Source organism: Crotalus tigris, unplaced genomic scaffold, assembly GCF_016545835.1.
Source record: "Crotalus tigris isolate CLP2741 ecotype Arizona unplaced genomic scaffold, ASM1654583v1 scf7180000024396.1518868, whole genome shotgun sequence".
NCBI classification, from domain to species: domain Eukaryota; kingdom Metazoa; phylum Chordata; class Lepidosauria; order Squamata; family Viperidae; genus Crotalus; species Crotalus tigris.
In genome coordinates, this window is record NW_024100564.1 from 531870 (window position 1) to 553865 (window position 21996).

Genomic DNA, 21996 nt, shown 5'->3' on the forward strand with positions numbered 1-21996 from the left:
GAGCTTAGATGGTCAGTGTTATAAAAAGTAAGATTGTAACTGTAATGTGTACCAGTATGCATGAAAATTTTACTGTCTGTTCTGCATGCTGAAATTCCAAGAGAGATTATTGGACAGCTGTTAGGTTGTTTGCAGTTGTTTTTGTATCATGTACAACTGAAAGCACTATAATCAAGAGTTTCTGCAAGTGTTCATATAGGAGAATGTTGATATTCCTTTGAATTGTAACTATTTTAAAGTTGGCACTGATTATGCACTGCAAAGAACATTCTGAGGGAGCTATGTTAGAACAGCTCAATTGTGGAATTGAACATGTTAATATTTAAGCATTTTCTTTTTCAGTAAAACAGAAAGCATAGATTGGAAGAAATTAGTGTCAATTTCCTGATGATAAAAGTGAGCTGTGTAGTGCTATATAAGTACATTTCATTAAATAGGTTAAATTAGTTTGAATGTAAGGTATTGAACTATTTGTTTGAATGTAAGGTTTAGTTAAAAATGTTCCTCCTTGGGAAATTATTAACTATTAGGGTGAAGAAAGAGGGGCAGTGTTTAATGTTATTGCTCTTTAGAATCTATACAGTGATAATACCTGGAATACAGTGAAAAAAATGCATAACTTTGCAGTAGGAGCAACCTGTAGGAGCAACTATCATTTGCTCTTTAGATATTTCCAAAATATGCTATAAACAGGAGATGACACCTCTGTGAGTCAAACATACAGAAGAGGGCTGTATGTTTGACTCACAGAGTCAAATAGGAATCCATCTAAAAAATGAAAAGGTTGAGTGCTATGAAAAACCAAGTAATTAAAACATCTCATTTTTCTATATTAATTAGTAATTAATAAATAGCCAATTGTAACTAAACGAGATAATTTTGGTTAGAGTGCAAAATGAAAAGGCTACAGGGATCATTTTCAAAACATCCTATGACTGTATTTTCTGCAGTTGCTGAGAATTTTGCATCTGCTGGCCAATGCTCTCTGATCAATAGGAGAATGGAAAAATCAACAGCCTATCAGTCCCCTGCCCTCAGGTTTTGCCATTACCGTATGCTTCATTTGTGTAACAGGGATCAGGGGGGAGGGGTTCCTTTCTTTTTTAAAAAGCTGCTCACAGTGGTGGAAGCTGCAGAGCTGCTGCTCTGTGAATTTGGGATGAGAACATGTTTTGCAACATTGCTGAATGGAACAAAATCAGGATTTATTTATACAGAAGTCACATGATTTGTTCCAAATATATTGTAAGTTAGATAAGTATTCCTTAAAATATCATTGAAAATCAAAAGAAAAACATTCAGAGATTGAAGTTTGATTTTATATTGATATTGCCATCTCTTATTCTTTATGTGGTAGCAAAGTGTGTTAGACATTTGGCAGCAAGTATTACTTTCAACTTTGTATTTACCCATTGATCACGAACGAATACTGGTCATGAACAAATAACATTCCATGAGCATATCATACAAAATTATTTTTAAGGATAAATGTTCCATTATTACATTATTACAGAAAGCATGTGCAGCTTGTCTCAAAATCTTAGCAGATTTTTCCTCCCCTTTTGTTTAAGATACATTAGTTGTTTTCTTACTCTTTTTTTCTCTGTCCAATTGTCAACTATATATTTTTCTTTTCTTTTTTCTTTCAAAGTTCTCTTAGTTCTTGCCTTCTGTTTAAGGAACTGGCCAATTAACTATTTACTCACATTCTAACAAAACAATTTTAGACACTCTCAAGATGCTACAGTGGTTTAACCAGTGGCTTATAATTTCAAGCATAGCCTTGAGTTAACAATTACAATAAGAGGGAAGAGTCAAGGACTAATAGGCTGACTGAAGTGGGAATACATGCTAATGGAAATGGCCTACTGCAAAGCCACAATGCTGATAAGAGTGCATCTTTTTTGCAGTAGTTTCCTATGATCTGGAACAGAGCTGCAGTTAATCATTTCTGCTGGCCAATATTAATAACAGCATGTAGCCTTGCAAACATACTATGGGAGGGTTTAAATGCTGAATGTGGAGTGGCTCATAGAAACAGAAGAGCAAAATGAAAGTTGAATCCTTCAAAAGCATTATACCAGTCTGCTGACTTTAGTATGTCAGAATTAGGATATTTCTTTATGTCCCCATCATCTGTCTCCAGTATCTACTATGCACTAATTGTTTTTATTGTAAGTTTGAATGATGATATTTCTTTCCAAATATTTTAATTAACTTTCTTACTGATTATGATTAGAGTATACATCTTCTCATGATTTGTACTCTAGATTCTAGTCTTGGAGAAACCAGAAATACTCTTATTTCTGTTTCACATGCAGACTTCTATTAAGAGATTGACAGGCATGGAAATTTAGCAATCTGCTACCATAGTATTGATTGGAGTTGGACAGTCAATACATTTAAAATAATCACAACACAACTACTAATAATAATAACATACCACATAGGATTTAGGACAGGGGTGTCAAACTGCCAGCCCGTGGGCCAGATGCATCACGTGGAAACCGTGCCCACCTCATTGCTGGCAATGGCAAAACCGGCCTGATACGTTGCGCGACGTCACGTGATGTTGCGAGTTTGACATGCCTGATTTAGGAACAGCTCAGATTTAAAATATGGCTTACCATGTGACATCTAAAACCTATTAGACAAATTAATTTAAGCACTCCAATTGGTATGTGGCTATTTAGATACTAATTGGATTACAGTACAAATTAATTTAATACCTCTGATTTATTTAGGTGATGTTGAAATGCTTAGTAGGGGTTGAACTTTTAGCTTAAATTAAATTGTTTATTGGAACCTAACTATTTTAATAATACCTCTGCTATAGATAGTATAACTTGTTTTGAATGAGTCAGACTCTCACTTCTAAAACAAAAAAAAATCATAGTAATTAATATGTTTAAACAAGATCAGTTAATGCATGATTTTAAAAAGGACTAACATAGGCAAATTGACATTTTAGAGAGGGTGTGGGTATACGTGTAGGGGAGAAATACACATATTTATAAATGTAGGTATGACATTTTCTATAAATTTAATTAGAAAAAAATGATATTTTGATACAATTGTCTTGGCATTTAATATGCAATTGTTTTATCATTCAGTAGAATGTGCTATCCTAGAGAACATATATGTCCAGTGGTGGGATTCAAATACCTGAACAACCGGTTATCTTATTGGAGCAGGCCTGGGCGCCCGAGGCCTAGAACAAACTTCCGAAAGTGGCATTCATGCACTTCCGGCGGGCCATTCTAGGCCTGGAAAGCCTCCTCCAGGCCTCCGAGGCCTAAAATGGACTTCTGGAAGCAGTGTTCATTCAGCCTGTTCTCCAAACTCAGCAAAATTTAGTTATCGGTTCTGCTGAACCGGTGCAAACCGGCTGAATCCCACCACTGTATATGTCCTTCTCAAGCTAACATGTACCCCGGAGATCCACTCTGAGTAAAATTTAAAGTATCCGTGAGGTAGAAAGGGATCATTTTAGTTGCTCAAAAGGGGACAAACTCTTAGAGCTGAAAGGGGCCATTTAAGCTATTGAATCTAAGCTGCTGTTTAGTGCAGGAATTCAAGTGAAAGATGGCTGGCTAAAGTCTGCTTAAAGACATACAGTGAAAGGAATTGCAACCTCTCTAAGTCATTGTTCCTTGTTGACACTGTCATAGTGTTGGAATTAGGTAATTGAGAGTGTTCCAGTTATGTCAAGCCACTCTCTCTACCACATTTTACAGTGTAATCCATTGCTCAACAAGACTGAAGAACAAAAAGATGAATCACCATCATCATGGAGGCTAAGCTTGCGGAAAACTAGCAGCCAAAATGCACTTAGTGAGGGCAGCATGCCCTGTGACACTCTCAAAGAGAAAGGCAGCTCCATCTATTACTCTTCTTCAACCCCTCGGATATCTGCACTATTAGATAATCAAGAGAAGGTACAGAATAATTTGGCTTCCCTGACTTTGAAATCCATGTTTTGAAAACTAAAATAATGCTAAATAATCTAATTGCTGTTTTGTTTTGTTTTTTTTTTGTGTAGTGTTATACTTGTTAACTTGAATTAGGATTTGCTTTTCCTGTTATACAGAAATTGACTTAACTCCATTTGAGGAATGGACCTTATGGTTGATTGTTATCTATCTTCTATTTTTCAAAAACTTAACACTTTTTCTTCACTTTAAATTATGAACACAGATTATATTGATGCTGATCTTGACCATGGTCAATGCTATCCAGAGTTTACTTCTAATTGTATTTTCTCTGTGGATTGATTCAGCTCTAATGCTATTGGTCTTGGAAAAGGCAATAATGTGCTCTGTTTGAAAAAAGCATTCCTGGATCCAAATGCCCAAGATAATTCTTGTAGTTGATACTTGGTCTCCAAGTAAATGGATTCTGGATAAGTTATGCCATCTATTAAGATCTGGCTATTGGTCACTTGGAGGGAGATAAAGGACCTCTCTGTATCCTTCCGAATATTATTGGGGAATAAGAGATTGAGCCCTTAGACATTCCTGTGCTGGGTGGGCCCAGGTCCTGGTCTCTCCCTATCTGATTTAATGTCTTCCTGAAGCTGCCGGTTTCATCAATATATAATAAATAAGCAAATTATGGGTTTTAAACTAGCTTTATGTCCTGAAATGTATGAGACAGAAAAATTGTACTAAATTTTTGTACAACTGTAAAAAAGTAAAACATTTTTCTAAAGTAAGAATTGAGACAACACTGTAATGGATTTATACACAATTATTAGTTAAAAGTTTCGTAAGCAATTAATTTCAAACAGTTTATTTCAAAATTGTATAATTTTTCAGCCACTATTTGAGATAATTATTTTTTGTCCAAAAATTGCTGTAATTTAAGAATTTGTTCTTATTTCAGCAGAACAAGGATAATAGAATCTATTTTGCTTCAATATCCCCTCGAAGATTAAATAATACAGGTGACATTGAAGAAAAGGAAAACCGGTAAGAGCCTTTCAATAATGGCCTCTGATTTATAGAAGTAAATATTTATGAATTGAGTCTTGGGACAATTTTTCTCCCTTCCCCCTCTCTTTCCTTATTTCTCCTACACATTGGTTACATTTTGCAATAAAAAACAAATCCATGAACAAGTTCATATAATTTCTTGGCAGTGTTTTTTTTTTCCAGTTTCCTAGTCTATCCAGTAGGCCTGTTATTTCATAGAATTTTTCCATCCAAATACCAACCAGATCCAACACTGCTTAGCATTTGGAGATCAGCCGTTTCATTTTATCATTACACTATAACTAAAGTTATATAAGTTATAGAACTAAAATACTGTTCTGATACAGTAACATATGTTCCCATTATATATTAGTTATTCCTTGTTTATTTATTTTGTTTATTTATTGATCAAATTAATGTAACTGTCCATTTGACAAATATGACATTTCCTTATGAGATGCAGGAACAGCCTTTTCCCTCAAAGAAGAATTCATGAACGCTAGAACCCAACCACGGGTCACCTCCTGGATCAGGCATCTGTAACCTTGACAACTTTAAGACTTGTGGACTTCAGTTCCCAGAATTCCTCAGCCAGCAGGAATTCTGGGAGCTGAAGTCCACAAGTCTTAAAGTTGTCAAGGTTGCAGACTCCTGTCCTAGATGGACTTAGGTAGCAGGGGGGCATGGAATGAATTAACAAATGGCCAAGCTCACAGACATAAGAATCCTGTCCATTTCCTCAGACCCAACAGGTTCAAACCATTCACCGATAACAGAGAAAGACTGTGCCCCTGGCATCTCTTCAAGACCTGCACCAAGGCTGTAGTTCTTTTATATCACCACCTTAAAAAATGATGAGAGAATTGAATATATCTGCTTTTTATTTCATGTACAGTATGTTCACATGGCATATCCATTTTAGAATGGCATATTTCAGTTAGTATAAAATAGAAAAATAATCACAGAGAACAAGACATGTTCATACGTATTTTTCACTTTCCTCAAACTATATAATATTTAAAAAAAATATCTATTAGAACTGTCCTTCAAAATTGATTCTTATTCATACTTTAATCCTTAATCTTTTCAGGGTATATTATCTATATTTGAAGCATTTAGTGACAATTCAGGAACATAGAAGATATTTATATAAAATGTTTCGTCCTAAACAGCTGGTTTTTATTTTCCAGTACTTTTTTTCTCCAGTACTAGCTTGATCTTGGCAAGCATGCATTTTGCTTGGATTTGTGTAAATAGATCAGAATGTGATCACAATTCAAATACTGCTGTTAAAGACTACCTGCGTATTTCTCAATGCTGTTGGTGCATTTTGCTGACATACTCAGTCCCAGCAAATTCTACTTGTTTTGATCTTAACAGGTTGCTGTTATCCCTTATTTATTTTTAATTTAGTGTGACAACTGAATGCAGCTTAGTAGCACTGCTAAACAGAACAATTCATCAAAGCACATTCAGTTGATTTAGCAATTTAAAAGTGAACCACAGGATGGTGATTTTTAGCTTGTATAGGTTAAGGGAGGAGGACTTTGATTATGTTTGGGCTAAAACACACATAACATAATGTTATCCTAACATAGTCTTTGTGTCTTATCATAGATTGTCAGAATTGAAGAATATAAAACACAAAATTGTAACTACCGCCTCACTTTCCCAATTTGCCATTTTAGAGAATCTGCTGTTAACTTGGTGCGGAGTGGTCCTTACTCTCGTCAACAATGGAAAGAGGATCCAAAGGGGAATGAAGCCGCTACAACTGGTGCACCTTCCACCTATGTATCTACCTATATGAAAAGGTAAGGTGTATTTAAAACTTTTGGTGGAAAAGCGTATAAGGTTTTATTATTTTTAAATAGTTTAGGAAAAAATTTGACTGCCATAAAACCAGAAAAAAGGAAAACCAAAAGATAAATGATATAGCAAGTCTACTTGCCTCTTTTGATTGCATAATTAGACCAATGATTTATCAACATTTTATTTTTTTCTACATGAAAAACTTTATCCATATAAAAATATATCTTGTGAAATATAAGAAAGTATTATTTTAATCTAAAACTGTAGTGGAGGTTGTAGGTATCATTGTGGAAAATTTTGTTTCTTGTGTGATATGCAAATTAATATGATACACTTTTGTCATTTGCTTTGAAGTAATTAAAAAACCTGGAAAATAAATATGCAGACATTATTATTTACAGAGAAAGGGTTATTTGAAAAAAGATTATGCAGATCAATAAAAGCAGTGAGATCATATTAATTTTAAAACAGTCTGACATAAATATATACTAGTGTAGCTATAAAGAATAACAATTCAAATCATTAATAGAAATAATAAATATAGTTCTTTTTTAAAAAAAAGTCTATTTCAGCCTTATTATAGTCTGGGGACAAGCCATATTTGAGAGGACAGGATGTGCAATTCAAACATTTGGAGATTTGTAGGAGTTATCCAGGATTTTTTGGATAAATCTGAATAAGACATGGCCAGTTTTTTAGCTTAGATGAATTTAGAAGTGGACTTGAAAACATTTCGGCAGCAGTAGCTTACATGCTGACAACATGGCATAGATATCAGGAATGGCACATTAGATAATGTAACTAAAATTTATATTAATCTCAAAGTTATGTTCCGATAAGGAAACTATATTATTTTTTGAATGCTCTCCATGTAAATTATTCTTACAATGAATTGTACTCAGTAATGTCAGCCCAACAGTTTAATGGCACAACAGATTATTCCTCCTCCTCATAAACTGTCTTTAAAGAGATTGAGAGTGCTTAGGTAAGCTTTGGGATAGTACAATTGGCAAATGCTTGAGAAGAACATAGAAGATAGACCTGTTGCTCAATTAGAAATAAATTCCCATGATAATAGGTATAGTCTGTTACCTGCAATGCAATTTGTTTTCATTTAAAAAAAAATTCAGTATTATAAACATAGCTTTAAATATTTTAATGATCTCTTTGTTTATGCTGTTATTAGTTAGGCCTATTACAAATACTCTTGTGAAAATAAATATTTATTTATTTATTAAATTTATATGATTCTGCATTTCTTTTAATCTGATTCCAGGATTTGTTGCAGCTTTTGTGTCCTTGGATTTTACAATCCATAGAATCCTTAGTTTGCTCAAATTATCAGGTATAGGATAAATCATGTTGTTTATTCTTGAATATCCTAAGGAAACAACATAGTAGGAATCCAAAGAAATGTAGAGCTGTAGGCTTTAGGATTTTTTTCATAATGGCATTTTATTTTACTAAACCAACTCGCTAGTTTAAGTAGAATGTTGAGTTTAAAGTATTTGATATTTATTTATGCATTGTTGCCTATTAGGTCAACAAAAAGTAGAAATTTTAATTTTAATTAGCCTGATACAATCACAGTATTTTTGATAATACAAAATTTATCTGATCACAGATAGCTTGCAAGCTATAATCTAAACTCTTGCATTATTGACTGTCTGCTTCATATTGTCTCCGGTACAAATAGTCTGTTTATTTAGGAAAGGACTAAATTTGATTTATTCTACTGTATGTTTCAGTGTGCATACATAATGTCAGATCTGTTGCTCACATTGGCATGTATCTTTCAACCTTATTTCTTTTTTTTTCTTCCATCTTGATCCTATGAGTAATCTGTAAGGAATTTTTTATTGCTGTGATTCATGTCCCAATTTAATGGAATCTGTTGATCATTAGGTATTTTCTATTTCTATTCTTGTACATCCTATAAGTGTTTAGTACTTAACAAAACAATTCACCCATATCTTTCGATAGAAATAAATCCACAAAAACACTCAATAATAAATTTGAGAATTGGTTCATTTAGTCACTTATTTTTTTTGCATATCTTTTTTTCAGATGCATTTCTAGAAAGCAATTTTCAAGTGCTAAATGAACTTGCTGCATCTTAGTGATCTTTATGAAATATTTTTATGCCTTCTAAAAAATTCTTGCATTGGCAGCAACCCAAATTATGATTTCTTTGATCATTATTAATCATTACTAATATATCCTCTATGAGGATCCATTCCTATTATGGAAATGTAGACATTCTTTCAAGCAGAATCATGGTAGCATCAAGATATGAATGTTATACCAAGTTTATTAAATATTTATTTATTTATTTATTTATGAGACTTATATACCGCTTTAAGTGCAAGCACTCTCTAAGCGGTGTACACCAGTAAGCAATGTATATATATATTTACATTGCCCCCAACAATCTGGGTCCTCATTTTACCTACCTCGGAAGGATGGAAGGCTGAGTCAACCTTGAGCCGGTGAGATTTGAACCGCTGACCTGCTGAACACAGTCAGCTAAAGTGGCCTGCAGTACTGCACTCTAACTGCTGCGCCACCTCGGCTCTTATTGTATGTAGTATTTTAAACATTTTAAACATAATTATACTATTAGTCAAATACAATATTAAATCATTTTAACTGTTAGTACCGTAAATGCCGGCGTACAAGGCGACCCGGCGTATAAGACGACCCCCGTCTTTATAGCCAGGCCGCATTCCTAGAACGTCGTCTTATACGCCGGAAACTACCAGTATTTCCGGCGTATAAGACGACTCGGCGTACAAGACGACCCCCGTCTTTGGCGCCGATTTCAGCGCTCACAGAAGTCGTCTTATACGCCGGCATTTACGGTATATATCATCAATACAACATTATTATTTTTATTTTTGAGTTGTGCCTCCCTGAATGTAGTAAAGTGGAGATTTTTATCAATTATCTTTGATAGGTTCAGTAACCTGTATTATAAAACTTAATGCAGGATTGTGAGGTTTTGTGGAATTTGTATTGATATCCATATTTTTATGTAGGCTAACTTGAAGTTAGGAATAATTTTGTTTCCTTTATCTTTGCATTTTCATATACACTTTATCATTCATCCTTAAATTCTACTTTAGCAAACTTTTTTTTAAAAAAAACTTTGATATTTCTGACCTTTTCTTTTTAGTCTAGACTCTTTCATTCCATTCTTTTATCAAACAGAATAATTTTATTTAGGTACATCATTTGCCAATGAACACATATTTTCTTTTGCTTTTTCTTTTCTTATTGCTTTTTCTCTTCAATCTTGATCCAATATCTTGCTTCTTTACTTAGGGAATTATGATAAGCACACCTGACCACACTTGATTGCAACCAAAAGAGCAATTCTTGATTTCTAATTTCTCTTTTCATTTTGCAGAATATTTCTTAAGCACTGAATAGGTCATGTGCTGGTCTTAGTATTATATCTAAAGAATTTATGAAGAAATTGATTTTTCTGCTGTCTTATAGTGCTTCATTTGGTAGAAGTAGTCCCTACATTTCAGCTAATCGCAATGCATCTTCTACTACCTCATCTACTATTCTTGATTCATCTACCTCATTGGGCACAGAGTGGCAAATTGCCCCTTGTCCAACATCTACCAGGTCTAACACTACAACATCAGTTTACCAGTCTACCAGGTAAGGGAGCATAATATGCCAAGATCATAATGAAGAGGGCTTATAAAGGAACCCAGTATTATTGCTGTCAAGACACTGGTTTTCCTGTGGCATAATATTTCATTCTGAACGTTCTTCCCAATGGTTTTTCTGCATCTAATATGTTATTTAGGCAATAAGAAGGCGAGCAGCTGTACAATCCTGGGAAAGAAGCACCTGCTGTAAAGAGATATAGACATTTGTATCCCAACACACCTCAAAGCTACTCAACTTTATCATTCTGACTGATTTGTATTAAGATATTTCTTCTTGGATTCTTTAATTACAATTCTCTAGTTAACTTTTTCTTCTGTTGTTTGTGCTCATTGCTTTGCTAGCTGAACCTGATGGTGTGCAACACTTTTAATTATATTAATTGTCATAATACACTAAGAAGAAAGCACTATTACTGTAAAAAATGTCCCAGATAATTCTTCTATTAACAATGAAATTCACTTTGTTTTTCTTCCTTCTGAGGTATTTTACAATTATTTACGAGCTCATTTTGTATGTTTCAGAGCCCCTTATCGACAACAAACTGACTCTACTGCAGAGAAGAGCACAGAGGCTGTCTCCTCTAGCATTCCATTAAGTGTCATAACAAATCTCACTGTACCTGGAAGTTCCAATGGTGTTACAACTACTAATTCTAACTCACTGACTGAAACAGAGTCATCTACTGGTGATGCCAGGGATCGAAGAAGGTTAGTGAGCCTATTATGGGGTTATGATTTGCATTTATTGCGTGGCACAGATTCACTGGTAGGTAAAACCATATTAAGTTTTCCAATTTTTTTTGTCTTATTTTAACAATCATGTCAATTTGCTTTGCTTTTTGTTAGAACATGGTCATATAATTTAGCACAGTTCAAGTTGTGCTCTCAGCCATGTTATATAGTTTTGAATATAAAAATTACTTTCACTAAAATTCATGTTATATAGTAACATATTTGAGAGAGTTTAATTCTTCACTATTATATAAAATATTTCCTAGTATTAGTGTTGTCATTCAGGAAATGTGAAGTAAATGGATCCTTGCTTCAATTTTGGCCTGGTAATTTTTCCGTGGATGTATGAGTTATGAATATTCTGTTTAAAAAGTTGAAACAATGTAAAAAGCTGTTACATTTTATCTATTAATTCTTGTTAAAGAATTTTTATTTGCATAACTGAATCTTAGAACTTCTCTCAATACATTTTTTAATTCCGCTTGTATTTTACTTCAAGTATCTGCTCATAATTTTACAGATTTATTCTTGATCTGGTCTTTGATTGTAAATTCAAGCAAATAAATTGCAGTGCTATCTGATCTAAGATTTCTGGAATATAAATTAGTTCTTCTCACACATTTTGTAATTACCATTTCTTTAAAAGGGAATGCTTCAAAATATATTTTTTTTGTTAACTAACTTAATGACCCTTGGATATTATTTTGTGGATCATGGTAGAAAATGAGAGTTACTTTTGAATTTGGAATTGCCAATTGTTTCATTTTCTTGTTGATTTTGTTGTTGTTCTGTCGCTAAGTCATATCTGACTCTTCATAACCCCATGAACCATAGCCCGCCAGCTCCCCTTTGTCCTTCACTGTCTCCCTGAATCTACCCAAACTCATGCCACTGTGTTGATTACACTATCCAACCATTTTATTTTCTGCTGTCTCCTTCTCCTTTTGCCTTCAATCTTTCCCAACATCAGGGTCTTTTCCAAGGAGTCCTCTCTTTTCATTTGGTAGCCAGAGTATTTGACTTTCAGTATCTGTCCTTCCAAAGGCGTCAGTTGATTTCCTTTAGGATCTTGTTGATTAGGCTTTGTTGAATATTCAAATTAGTTAAAAGTATATGAAACTTAAACAAGGAGCAATTTGCAGATTGAAAATAGGTGCTGAGAAAGATAGATCACTAGATTTTTTAAGAAGTTTTTAATAGAAACTTAACATGAAAAATGATATATATTTCCAGGTATTATAGTTTGGGATGTCAGCATTTAGTGGCAGCTGTCACAATAGTACATTTATCTAACTCAATGTTCCCAAAGCTACAGCTTACTCTTAGCAACAACAACATAAACTCCCAGACTAATATTAGATCATTAAGATGCCTCCACAACAGGCTGCTTGTCTATTTGAAGTCACTGGATTAAAATTTAAATGCATTGCTAACTTTATGGAGGAACAAGTAAGCACTCTGAAACATCTTTCCTTTCAAAAGTATGCTGTTCCACTGATTTAAATGCTCTAATTTCTTGATTCACTCTCATATCTTTATGGTGCTGAAAGATATCTGGAAAGTGCAATTCTTTGTTCAGTTCCCTATCTGCAGGTTTTATGTACAAGCTCCTCTACAGTTCTGATTCATACTTTGCTGATAACACGTTTGATGTAATCCAATCTTAAACTGTTCCAGTAATATATAGAAAGCAGAACCATAGGGACAGTCCTTTGTGCATAAATATCAGCAAAAATAGATTGCACTGCATAGATTTTAGTAGCTAAACAATATTGGACAGTATCAATTTGAAGTGGCTGCTATATAACTCTATTAATAGATCAGAAATGCCTGATGGAAACAGAGCTTGAGCTCCACTGTGTTGTTCCTAAGCATTTCATTCCAGATTAATATATTAATAGCAAATAAATCTTGATTGTTCCTATTATAATACTTGCCAGACTTTTGATAGGTGACATAAAGGAAAAGAATCCTCTTTAATACTGTTCTTGTTCTTCTTTAACAAAATCAGTTGAAGAGGTAACTTTATCTTTGGTAAGATAAGATTGCCACATATATCAGTAACTGGATTACTTTCTTTTTAGAATCCAATTTACTTTTCAGCTTTGTTAAGACAGAGCCTTTTCCTAACAGTTTTCTTGTGAACTGGTTTGATGCGTGATCTCTTTCCAGATAACTGTTGTAAGCTCTGGTAGACTTCCTTGAATTATTTTATCAAGCTGACTATTTTCCCAAAAGCTCGGAGACATTTAGCTGCCTAGTACAGAATACACCTTATTAATAAAAGAATGAATAACAATAGCACTTACACTTATATACTGCTCCACAGTGCTTTACACAGCATTCTCTGAGCAGTTTACAACATCAGCATATTGCCCGTAACAAACATTTTACTGACCTTGGAAGGATGGAAGGCTGAGTCAACCTTGAGCCAGTCAGGATCAAACTCCTGGCTGTGGGCAGAGTCAGCCTGCAATACTGCATTCTTCTGCGCCACCACGGCTCCTGCTAGTATGGAATTACAGTATATTCATAGGATATGTTCCGGTATATTTGATTGAAACAAACAGGATCACACAGGTTCAAGTTTTTGTTCCTTTTTGTAGAACTTACAGAAATAGTACGAAACAATTTTAGTGTCAGCCGTGCCTTGTTGGAACAGATAAGCACATCCAAGTTTCCAGTTTGGGATCTGCTAATGGGTTTACATTTTTTGTGGGGGCAGTTTGCCCCCTTTTCTAGTAAGCACAATATGGCAAAATAGTTTTTGCCATATCTTTCCTTATACAATCATAACATATTGTTTTCCTAACATATAAACACTCCTTTATATCATTAGATATTAGGACTAATCCTATTTTTCCATATATGTTTAAGGAAAGGGCTTATCAAATGAATAGGCAAAATACCATCCTTCATAGTCTGTAGACCTGACAGACAACCTCACTTTGGCTAATGATCTTCAGAGAAGCAAGCCTTTGATTTTCTGTTATTCTATCTAATTTGTGGCCCATGGCTTTTGAAAAAACTTTCCTATGGTGCTTTTTCTTTTCAATGTTCTTTTTATTTTGGATTGTACCTTCAAACATTTAACTTAGTCTTCTCCAAATCTCATTCAGCATCCCATAAATCTTCATTAGGGTCAACTGTTCACTTCATTTTAGATTCTCCAGCTAGCCTTACAATAGATAGAAACCAACAGAACAATATTCCATTTCCAATAGTCTCTCTTTCAATTCACATAAGCTATGATAGCAACTTTACTACTAGCTAGATTCCCCCTTTAGTCTTTCCCACAACCTCTTCAATGTCTACTTGCCATCTCATTTTTTTTAAAAAAATATTGTTTTTAAGATTTCTTTGTTTTTGACAACTTATATCTGTCCCTTCTCTATGAAAACTATGATAGATGAGAAGCTAAGCTACCAATGTGGCCAACTTTTGGCATCCACCATCCATTCTTCCATAGTCCATAGAGAATACTTTGTTTTTGATCTATGATTTAACATACTTTTGTAAATGGTAAGCACCAATTATAAGTAATTATTATAAGTACCAAAATTATGTCCATGCTATTTTCACTTGTTTTATTATTTACAAGAATATATTAAGGCCTATATCAAAAGTAAAGTTCCTGCTCAATGTACTATGGAATAAAGAACAGTGTTGGCCATTTACTTGTATCAGTTGCAACTTATTTTATGGCAAATAAGGATTGTTTGGGAAAAAGTGGAAGGTACAAATACTTTTGGCTCCGTCTGTATCTTCTTTCCAGAGCACAGTATCAGCAAAGCAAATGTTGAGAGAATGTTGAGAGGCTTCTTTATACTACTTGTGATGCCATTTATTTGAAGTGTGTGGTCCTTGGTGCTCCCTGAGCTTGGATGTTTTCTTGCAGATGTTTCATTATCAAACTAGGTAACATCATCAGTGCTCGTAGGCAGTGGCTTTATACTAGTGGCTTGTTTTGTCGCTCTTGGTGGGTGTGGCCTTGGTGTTTCCTTGATTGGGTTGTTGTTTACTGTTAACATGTTTGGCAGTTCCTTGATTGAGATATTGTTTGCTTATTTGAAGTATTTAAAGTTGCAAGTTTCAGGAGAAAAAAGAAAGCAGGCCAAGGAGAGGCTTCAGGAAACATTTCAGAGTGCAGAAGGATTTTATTGGTTAAATTTGGCTTGAAGGTTTGGGTTCCTACTCTGTAAGTTATAGAATCAGATATTTTTAGTTTACAAGTTTTTGTATATTGTATAGCACTCAGTAATATTTTCATTAAAATAAAGGTTTCCAGAATTGTCCTTTTAAGATGTGACTGATTCTTTAACTTGGGTCTTCTTAAATTAACTGAATCTGAAATTGCACAATAAATAAAACTATAAATTAACGAAACAGGCTATGTTTGCATAATTATGCTTAGGCCCAGAAGAACTAGCCAGATTTAAAACTATTCTAACCTTTTACTTGTGTACTCACTGCATCGTTCACCTGGTTAAATGTTCTGTATGAATTTAGTCTTTAGGGAACTAAAAGTAATCTGTCCCTTCATGCTGTATTAGGGTTGACGGCAAAGGACTAGGGCTTAAAGAAGCTTGCAGTCATCCAACACCTACTGTTGAAAGTGCTTATCAGTCCTGCTTTCATTGTTAATTGCTTTGCGATAAGTTTGTCCTCTTAGAAAGCAAGCTGCCAGTGCTGATGATAATGTAGGATAGGGAAGAATTCTGCCTGCTATTTCAGACTTCCTATTACTTCCATGTTCGGAAGAGGAAAGTTTACTGTTGCTTTATCAGACAGCAAGCTGCATTTTTTTGTTGTTGTTGAAAAGGTCAGGACTTGTATGTTATTATTGAATTCCTGATTTCCTATGCTGTGGTCCATGCAAGAATTTCAGCTCCTGGGCAGTCTGTCTGTAAAGGTTCGAGGTGGGCATTCTTGGTGATCTTTAGACTTAATTTTAAAAAGTGAAGGTGAAGGGAAATTAGGCAGATAAAATAATAGAGCAGCAAGTAACCTATTTACCTGTATTTATAACTTATAAATACAAGTATATAAACCTATATACTTGCAATCATTACAAAGGATGTGAAGAGAAATGTGGGTATGTTAATGATATCCTAAAATGTTATTCTAAAATTGCTGTTTCCTCCCAACAAAATGGCTAAAATACCTTTTATTTATTTATGTATTGTCTATTGTGCTGTTTTTAAAATTTTTAATTACATTGATTTTGCATGCTTGCTTAATTTGACCAGGATATTTAACTAACTACATTCTTTTTAGGTCTTTATGCTCAGAAAATAATAGTTAATTGTTTATCTACCTTGTGTTGGAACTATGAGCAGACTTGTGAACCGAGTAGTTTGGCTAAAGTTTTAACTATTTTCCTTCAAGCAATCATTTTAGTAGTAAAAGTTAACATTTAAATGGTTATTGGACATACATCCGGATATTTAAAGTAGAGGGAAGTATAATCTTCCAAGTATTTTATAATTAAGGCAAACAATTGCCTGTTTTTTTCCCTTGTAAAAATATTCATCTTTCTAGATTTTTTCATTCCACAAGATGGCAGTAGATTTCTTGCTGTCTTTTTAATCTCAAATGGAATACTGTCTAACTTTTAAAATTATCTGCTAATTTCTACTTAATGAATCAGATGTCTAAACCACAAATCAGCTAGATATTATTTATCACATGTCATATTTCATACAATGAGAATGAGATACTACTTTCCACTTCAGTTTTTTGAGTTTTGAATGATGCTTCTTGAATTATGTTGTTCCTTTTGTTTACTTTGAAAATGTGTCCCATCATTTCAGATAAATACAACTAAAATAATCTGCCTGACACTAAAGTACTTCACAATTTTCAAAATCATAATATAGATGACAGTGTTAATTAAATCTTATTCAGCCATTATTTGTTTGACTTCTATGCTACTTTTCCTTTAGGAACCTGGGCACAGGAGTGTTCATTATACCTTCTCCTTAAACTAGGGTTTCACTCAACCATAGATACTCACTAGAGATTTGGGACAAATGGTGCCTTTGAGTCAAGTTTACTTCACAAAATTATATTTGTGGAGGAGAGAATGCTATAAAGATAGACTTGAATTTCTTGAGGAAAAAAGCTTTTGAAGAAACATGCGATATACACTTATCAAAACAGTTGAATTAGGAAGGACATGATAAAAATAAAAATGTTTTTCTTTCTCTTTCACATTATTAGAATCTGGGATCATTCATTGTTTCAGAAGATCAAAATTGGTAATTATAGATAGGCCAAAAAAAAAATCCTACTTTACACAGGACATAGTTAAACTAAAATTTACTACAACTAAATGTAATCATGGGTACCAACATAGATAGTTTTCAAAGAGGATCAGATAAATTCAGAGCATTACTTTACACAGAAGACAATATTTATTTATTTATTTATTTAATTTTATTTATTTATTTATTTTATTTATTTAATAAAATATCACAGATAGTCTTTGACTTACAACCATTCATTTAGTGACTGTTAAGACTTACAACAATACTGAAAAGAGTGACTTACGACTGTTTTCACACTTACGACCATTGCAGCATCCCCATAGTCAGGTGATAAAAATTTGGATGCTTGGCAGCTGGTTCATATTTATGACAGTTGCAATGTCCTGGGGCCATGTGATCAACTTTTGCAACCTTCTGACAAACAAAATCAACGGAGAAACCAGATTTACTTAACAGTCAATTAACAATTGCAGTGATTCTGGAGGCAGGTTGTTCCACTGGCTAATTGTTCTAACTTAACAATTGTGGCAAGAAAGGTCATAAAATGGAACAAATATCACTTAACAACTGTCTCGCTTAGCAACAAAAAATCTTGGGCTCAATTGTGGTCGTATATTGAGGACTACCTATATACTTTTTCCATGAGCTTCTGTCAGCATGACTGATCTGAGCAACTATTACATTTTTTTTCAATATCTCAGATTCTGTGTCATGACTAACCTTTATTTTGGTGGGTGCACTGAAAAAGAAGGTGTTAGTCTTTTTGAAAACTTGGATGTAGATATTTATTAAAAAAAATAAAGTGCAAGACACTGTGGAAATAGAATACAATAATTTCTACACTATTTTTCTAGTAGTAGTGAAAAGATATAATTATGTTTAAAAAACAGGAAAGAAACTTGAACAAGAAGAATTTAGACCTAGGATTCAAGCCCTTGTCACACGTGATCTTTACATAGTCAAATATCCCAAAATATGCCATTACAGGAATACTGCACCCTGTATTCAAATTCAAATGTATTGTACCTACCATAAAAGGAAGCAAAACACAAATGGGAGGAAATGCCAATATATAGTTTCCAATTTATGTTTTTGCTAAATAACACTTGAAATTCACATTAGAGTTGCCCAAGTGGTTTTTATTGAACTTTCCCCCCATCTATAGCTAAAACGTAGCCTATTTATAACATTACAATTTAATATAATTCAAGGTGAATCAAAATTATATATTGCCAATGTATTCTTAAATGTATCCATTTCAAGGAAGCTGTAGTGGTTAAGGCTAACCTCAACCCTAACCCCAACTCAATAATTTAATTGCTTTCATGTTTTATTTTTAATGTAAGGTCCCTTTTCATACCCTGCAGCAGATGAAAACCTCGACTGTTTGAATAAGCAGAAATTTTTATTGGCATAAGCTATTTTTCTGTTTAAAGAATTGTTCTTTTTTATTATAATATAGGTCATATCTGACACCTGTAAGAGATGAAGAAGCAGAATCTCTAAGGAAAGCTCGATCTAGGCAAGCTCGTCAGACTCGCAGATCTACCCAGGTGAGAAATATTAATTTCTATAGAAGAAGGTAATGTGATCTCTAAATTATTTAATTTGTCTTGTGTAGTTTTTTTCTTAATCCACTTCAGAATGGAAAAAATTCTTACACATCTTTGGTCATTCAAAGGCCTGCTTTAAATAAATTTATATTATTTTTCAAAGTTTATATCTATTTTCAAGGAAGAATATTATTAACAAGTTATAAATGATAGTTAAATTGTTATTTTTAAAAAGCTAATTATTTTTCATCAGAGAAGAAATGTTTATTGCCTTTACTTCATACTGAATATTTGGAAATGCTATATTTAATAGATAATTACGTTAGCATACTCTGAAGTAGCAATTCCCAACTTTACTTGATCTGACTGACTATGCCCTGATTAGAAATTTACCAAGCTTATTCACTGTGGGAAAGATAATTTATGATGGGATTTTTATTGACTGTAAAGCAGTGATCCCCAAACCTTTTGGCTCCAGGGATGGTTTCATGGGAAAAAAATTCCTTGGACCTGGTTTCGGTTTTGTTCATTCGCCTGTCATTCACCTTCAGTGTGGCCCAGGGAATGGGGACCCCTGCTGTAAAGAGACAGCGCATTAAAAAAGACTGTCTTATTTCTCAGGGTATAACACTTACAGACCTGCAAGAGGCAGAGAAAACTTTTAGCCGGTCTCGAGCAGAGCGGTTTACTCAGGAACAGCCAAGTGAAAGATCAGACAGGCTCAGAGCTAGTGACGGAAGCTGTGGAAAACAAGAAGATATTGCCAGAACAGAATCCAGGGAGTTCAACTCACCATGGACTAGAAACATAGATGAAGAGGTAAGTGAAGCCATACATAAATCCTTTTTTTCTTCAAAATTATTGAGTAACAGATTTGAATTATGTTTGAAGGAAAAAGTATTATTTAATTTATATCCCATTTTTTTACAAGATGGTTATTAAAAGAAATAGCTTTTCATTTCTGTAATGTTTTTCTTTATTTTTATACCATAGCAATGGATCTTTGTGAAGAAATATACCACTTAATCAGCAGATTTGATTATACTGGTACCATGTTTCACCGAAATTAAGACCTGGTTTAATATTTTTTTTTGCCTCCAAAAGAGGCACTAGGTCGGAGAATGTCTTACCTTAGGTCCACCACAGCCAGACCTCCCACATTCTGACACTGGTCGTGCCACTGCTTGACTTCTTCTGCAGCTGCTTGCCGCCATTTGTGGCTGGATGCCATGTGGCGCATTGCGCTGTTGCTGCTTCTCCTGGCAGGACACCACATGGTACTTTGCGCCATTTCTGCTACTTGCGCCAGGATGATGCATGGCTCTTTGGGCCGTTTCTGTAGCAGAAATCACCTGAAGCGCCACATGGCCTCTTGCCACAAGCAACAGAATTGGCCCAAAGTGCCATGCAGCGTCCTGCCAGGAGGAGCAGCAATGGCGCATTGTGCCACATGGCTGGCCACAAGTGGCGGCAAGTGGCCACAGAAGAAGTCAAGCAGCGGCACGACAGGTATTGGGGTGTGGGAGGCCTGACTGTGGTGGTCCTACCAGTAAGGTAAGTGGGTATGGGGTGCGTGGGACAGCTTCACCCCTCTACCCCTGCCTTAGCTTGATCTTTAGGGACTCACCTTCCCCCAAAACTAGGGCTTAGTTTTGGAGTAGGGCTTCTATTAGCCCACCCCCAAAAATCAAGCTAGGGCTTGCTATCAGGCTGGGTCTAACTTTTGGGGAAACACGGTATTCAGAATGACTGTCATGGTTCCGATAGATGAAACCAGTAAAAGAACTTCAAGGTAATAATTCTTCTTTAAAGAACATTTTATTAGGAAACAAAATATCGGCACTTACATAGTTGAACCCAAAACTGAGATTCCTTCCCCCAGATACAAAGTAACAAGTTGCAACCTAGAGCTAAGGAGAAACTTCCTGACAGTTAGAACAATTAACCAGTGGAACAACCTGCCTCCAGAAGCGGTAAATGCTCCAACACTGGAAGTTTTTAAGGAGACACTGGACAGCCGTTTGTCCGAAATGGTATAGGGTTTCCTGCCTGAGGAGGGGGTTGGACTAGATGACCTCCAAGGTCCCTTCCAACTTTATTATTATTATTATTATTATTATTATTAATTCCCACCCCACAAAAGCTGGCATAAATCACATTCCCCAATTAGCGCAAAACACTGGCTTTTCTCTTCAGCTCCTCAGCCCACCAAAAGCTTATCAGACAATGTCCTTGAGTTCCCACACTTCTGCATTGTTATGGCTAGCTAAACCCTCAAGCATTTACCCCATCCCCCATCTACATCTGAACTCTAAAAGAACAGAAGAGGCACATTAAAAACAAAAGTAAAATGGCTGCTGATTCTCAGTTGTCAGAGCGTGGATATCCATTGTCACAACGATGACAATGACTCTATGATCTCTCCAAATATAACTTGTTGGAACAAATCTTTGTTAGTAGTGTTGACATTTTATTTCAAGGGCAGGGCCAGATGTCATAACTTGATAAATGCCTTTTAAATGTCATTAAATAGTTTTTGCGGAAAATGTGAACAATAATAATTATAATTTAAGAGTTCTGCCAGATCAGAGAAAAGTCAGCCAGGTGCTTATGGGAAACCCAGAAGTAGAGAATGGGTATAATAGTACCCTCTTACTTGTATTATATCAAATCAGCTCTGATACTAGAACTGATATATAACCATCAAAACTATGAGTATTTGCTTCCATGAATATATCTAATCCCCCTTTAAAGTCAGTTTAGGCCTATTATTGCTTTTTGAGTTTAAAAATCTTATAGTTAACAATTTTATTTATATAACAAGTAATTTTATACATTTCTGCCTTCAGTTTTTCATTTTTACTCAGAGGAGGAATTATTTTCATGTATGCACATAAGCATTTTGAGATTGGGAAACCTGAACTGTGAAGAGTAGATACAAGCGACCAGCTGCTGTCTAGTTGCTTGGGAC

The 21996-nt window shown here is 34.5% G+C and overlaps 1 protein-coding gene across 12 annotated transcripts in view; it reads left to right on the forward strand.

The window, feature by feature from the left end:
* The window catches only part of PPP1R12B (protein phosphatase 1 regulatory subunit 12B), a 123487-nt gene that overhangs the window by 38954 nt on the left and 62537 nt on the right, over positions 1 to 21996 (forward strand). For 6 of the 12 annotated variants that reach the window (XR_005555029.1, XM_039329395.1, XM_039329398.1 and 3 more), the window contains exons 10-15: positions 3738 to 3938; positions 4885 to 4970; positions 6662 to 6787; positions 10994 to 11179; positions 18935 to 19025; positions 19647 to 19844. Coding sequence is in view for 10 of the 12 variants with exons in the window: in XM_039329395.1 (XP_039185329.1) it covers positions 3738 to 3938; positions 4885 to 4970; positions 6662 to 6787; positions 10994 to 11179; positions 18935 to 19025; positions 19647 to 19844 (888 nt within the window). In the remaining 2 variants the exon portion in view is untranslated. Of the gene's footprint in view, positions 1 to 3737; positions 3939 to 4884; positions 4971 to 6661; positions 6788 to 10286; positions 10458 to 10993; positions 11180 to 16068; positions 16123 to 18934; positions 19026 to 19646; positions 19845 to 21996 lie in introns of those variants that run through there. The other 6 variants (XM_039329396.1, XM_039329399.1, XM_039329406.1 and 3 more) reach the window with 5 other exon arrangements.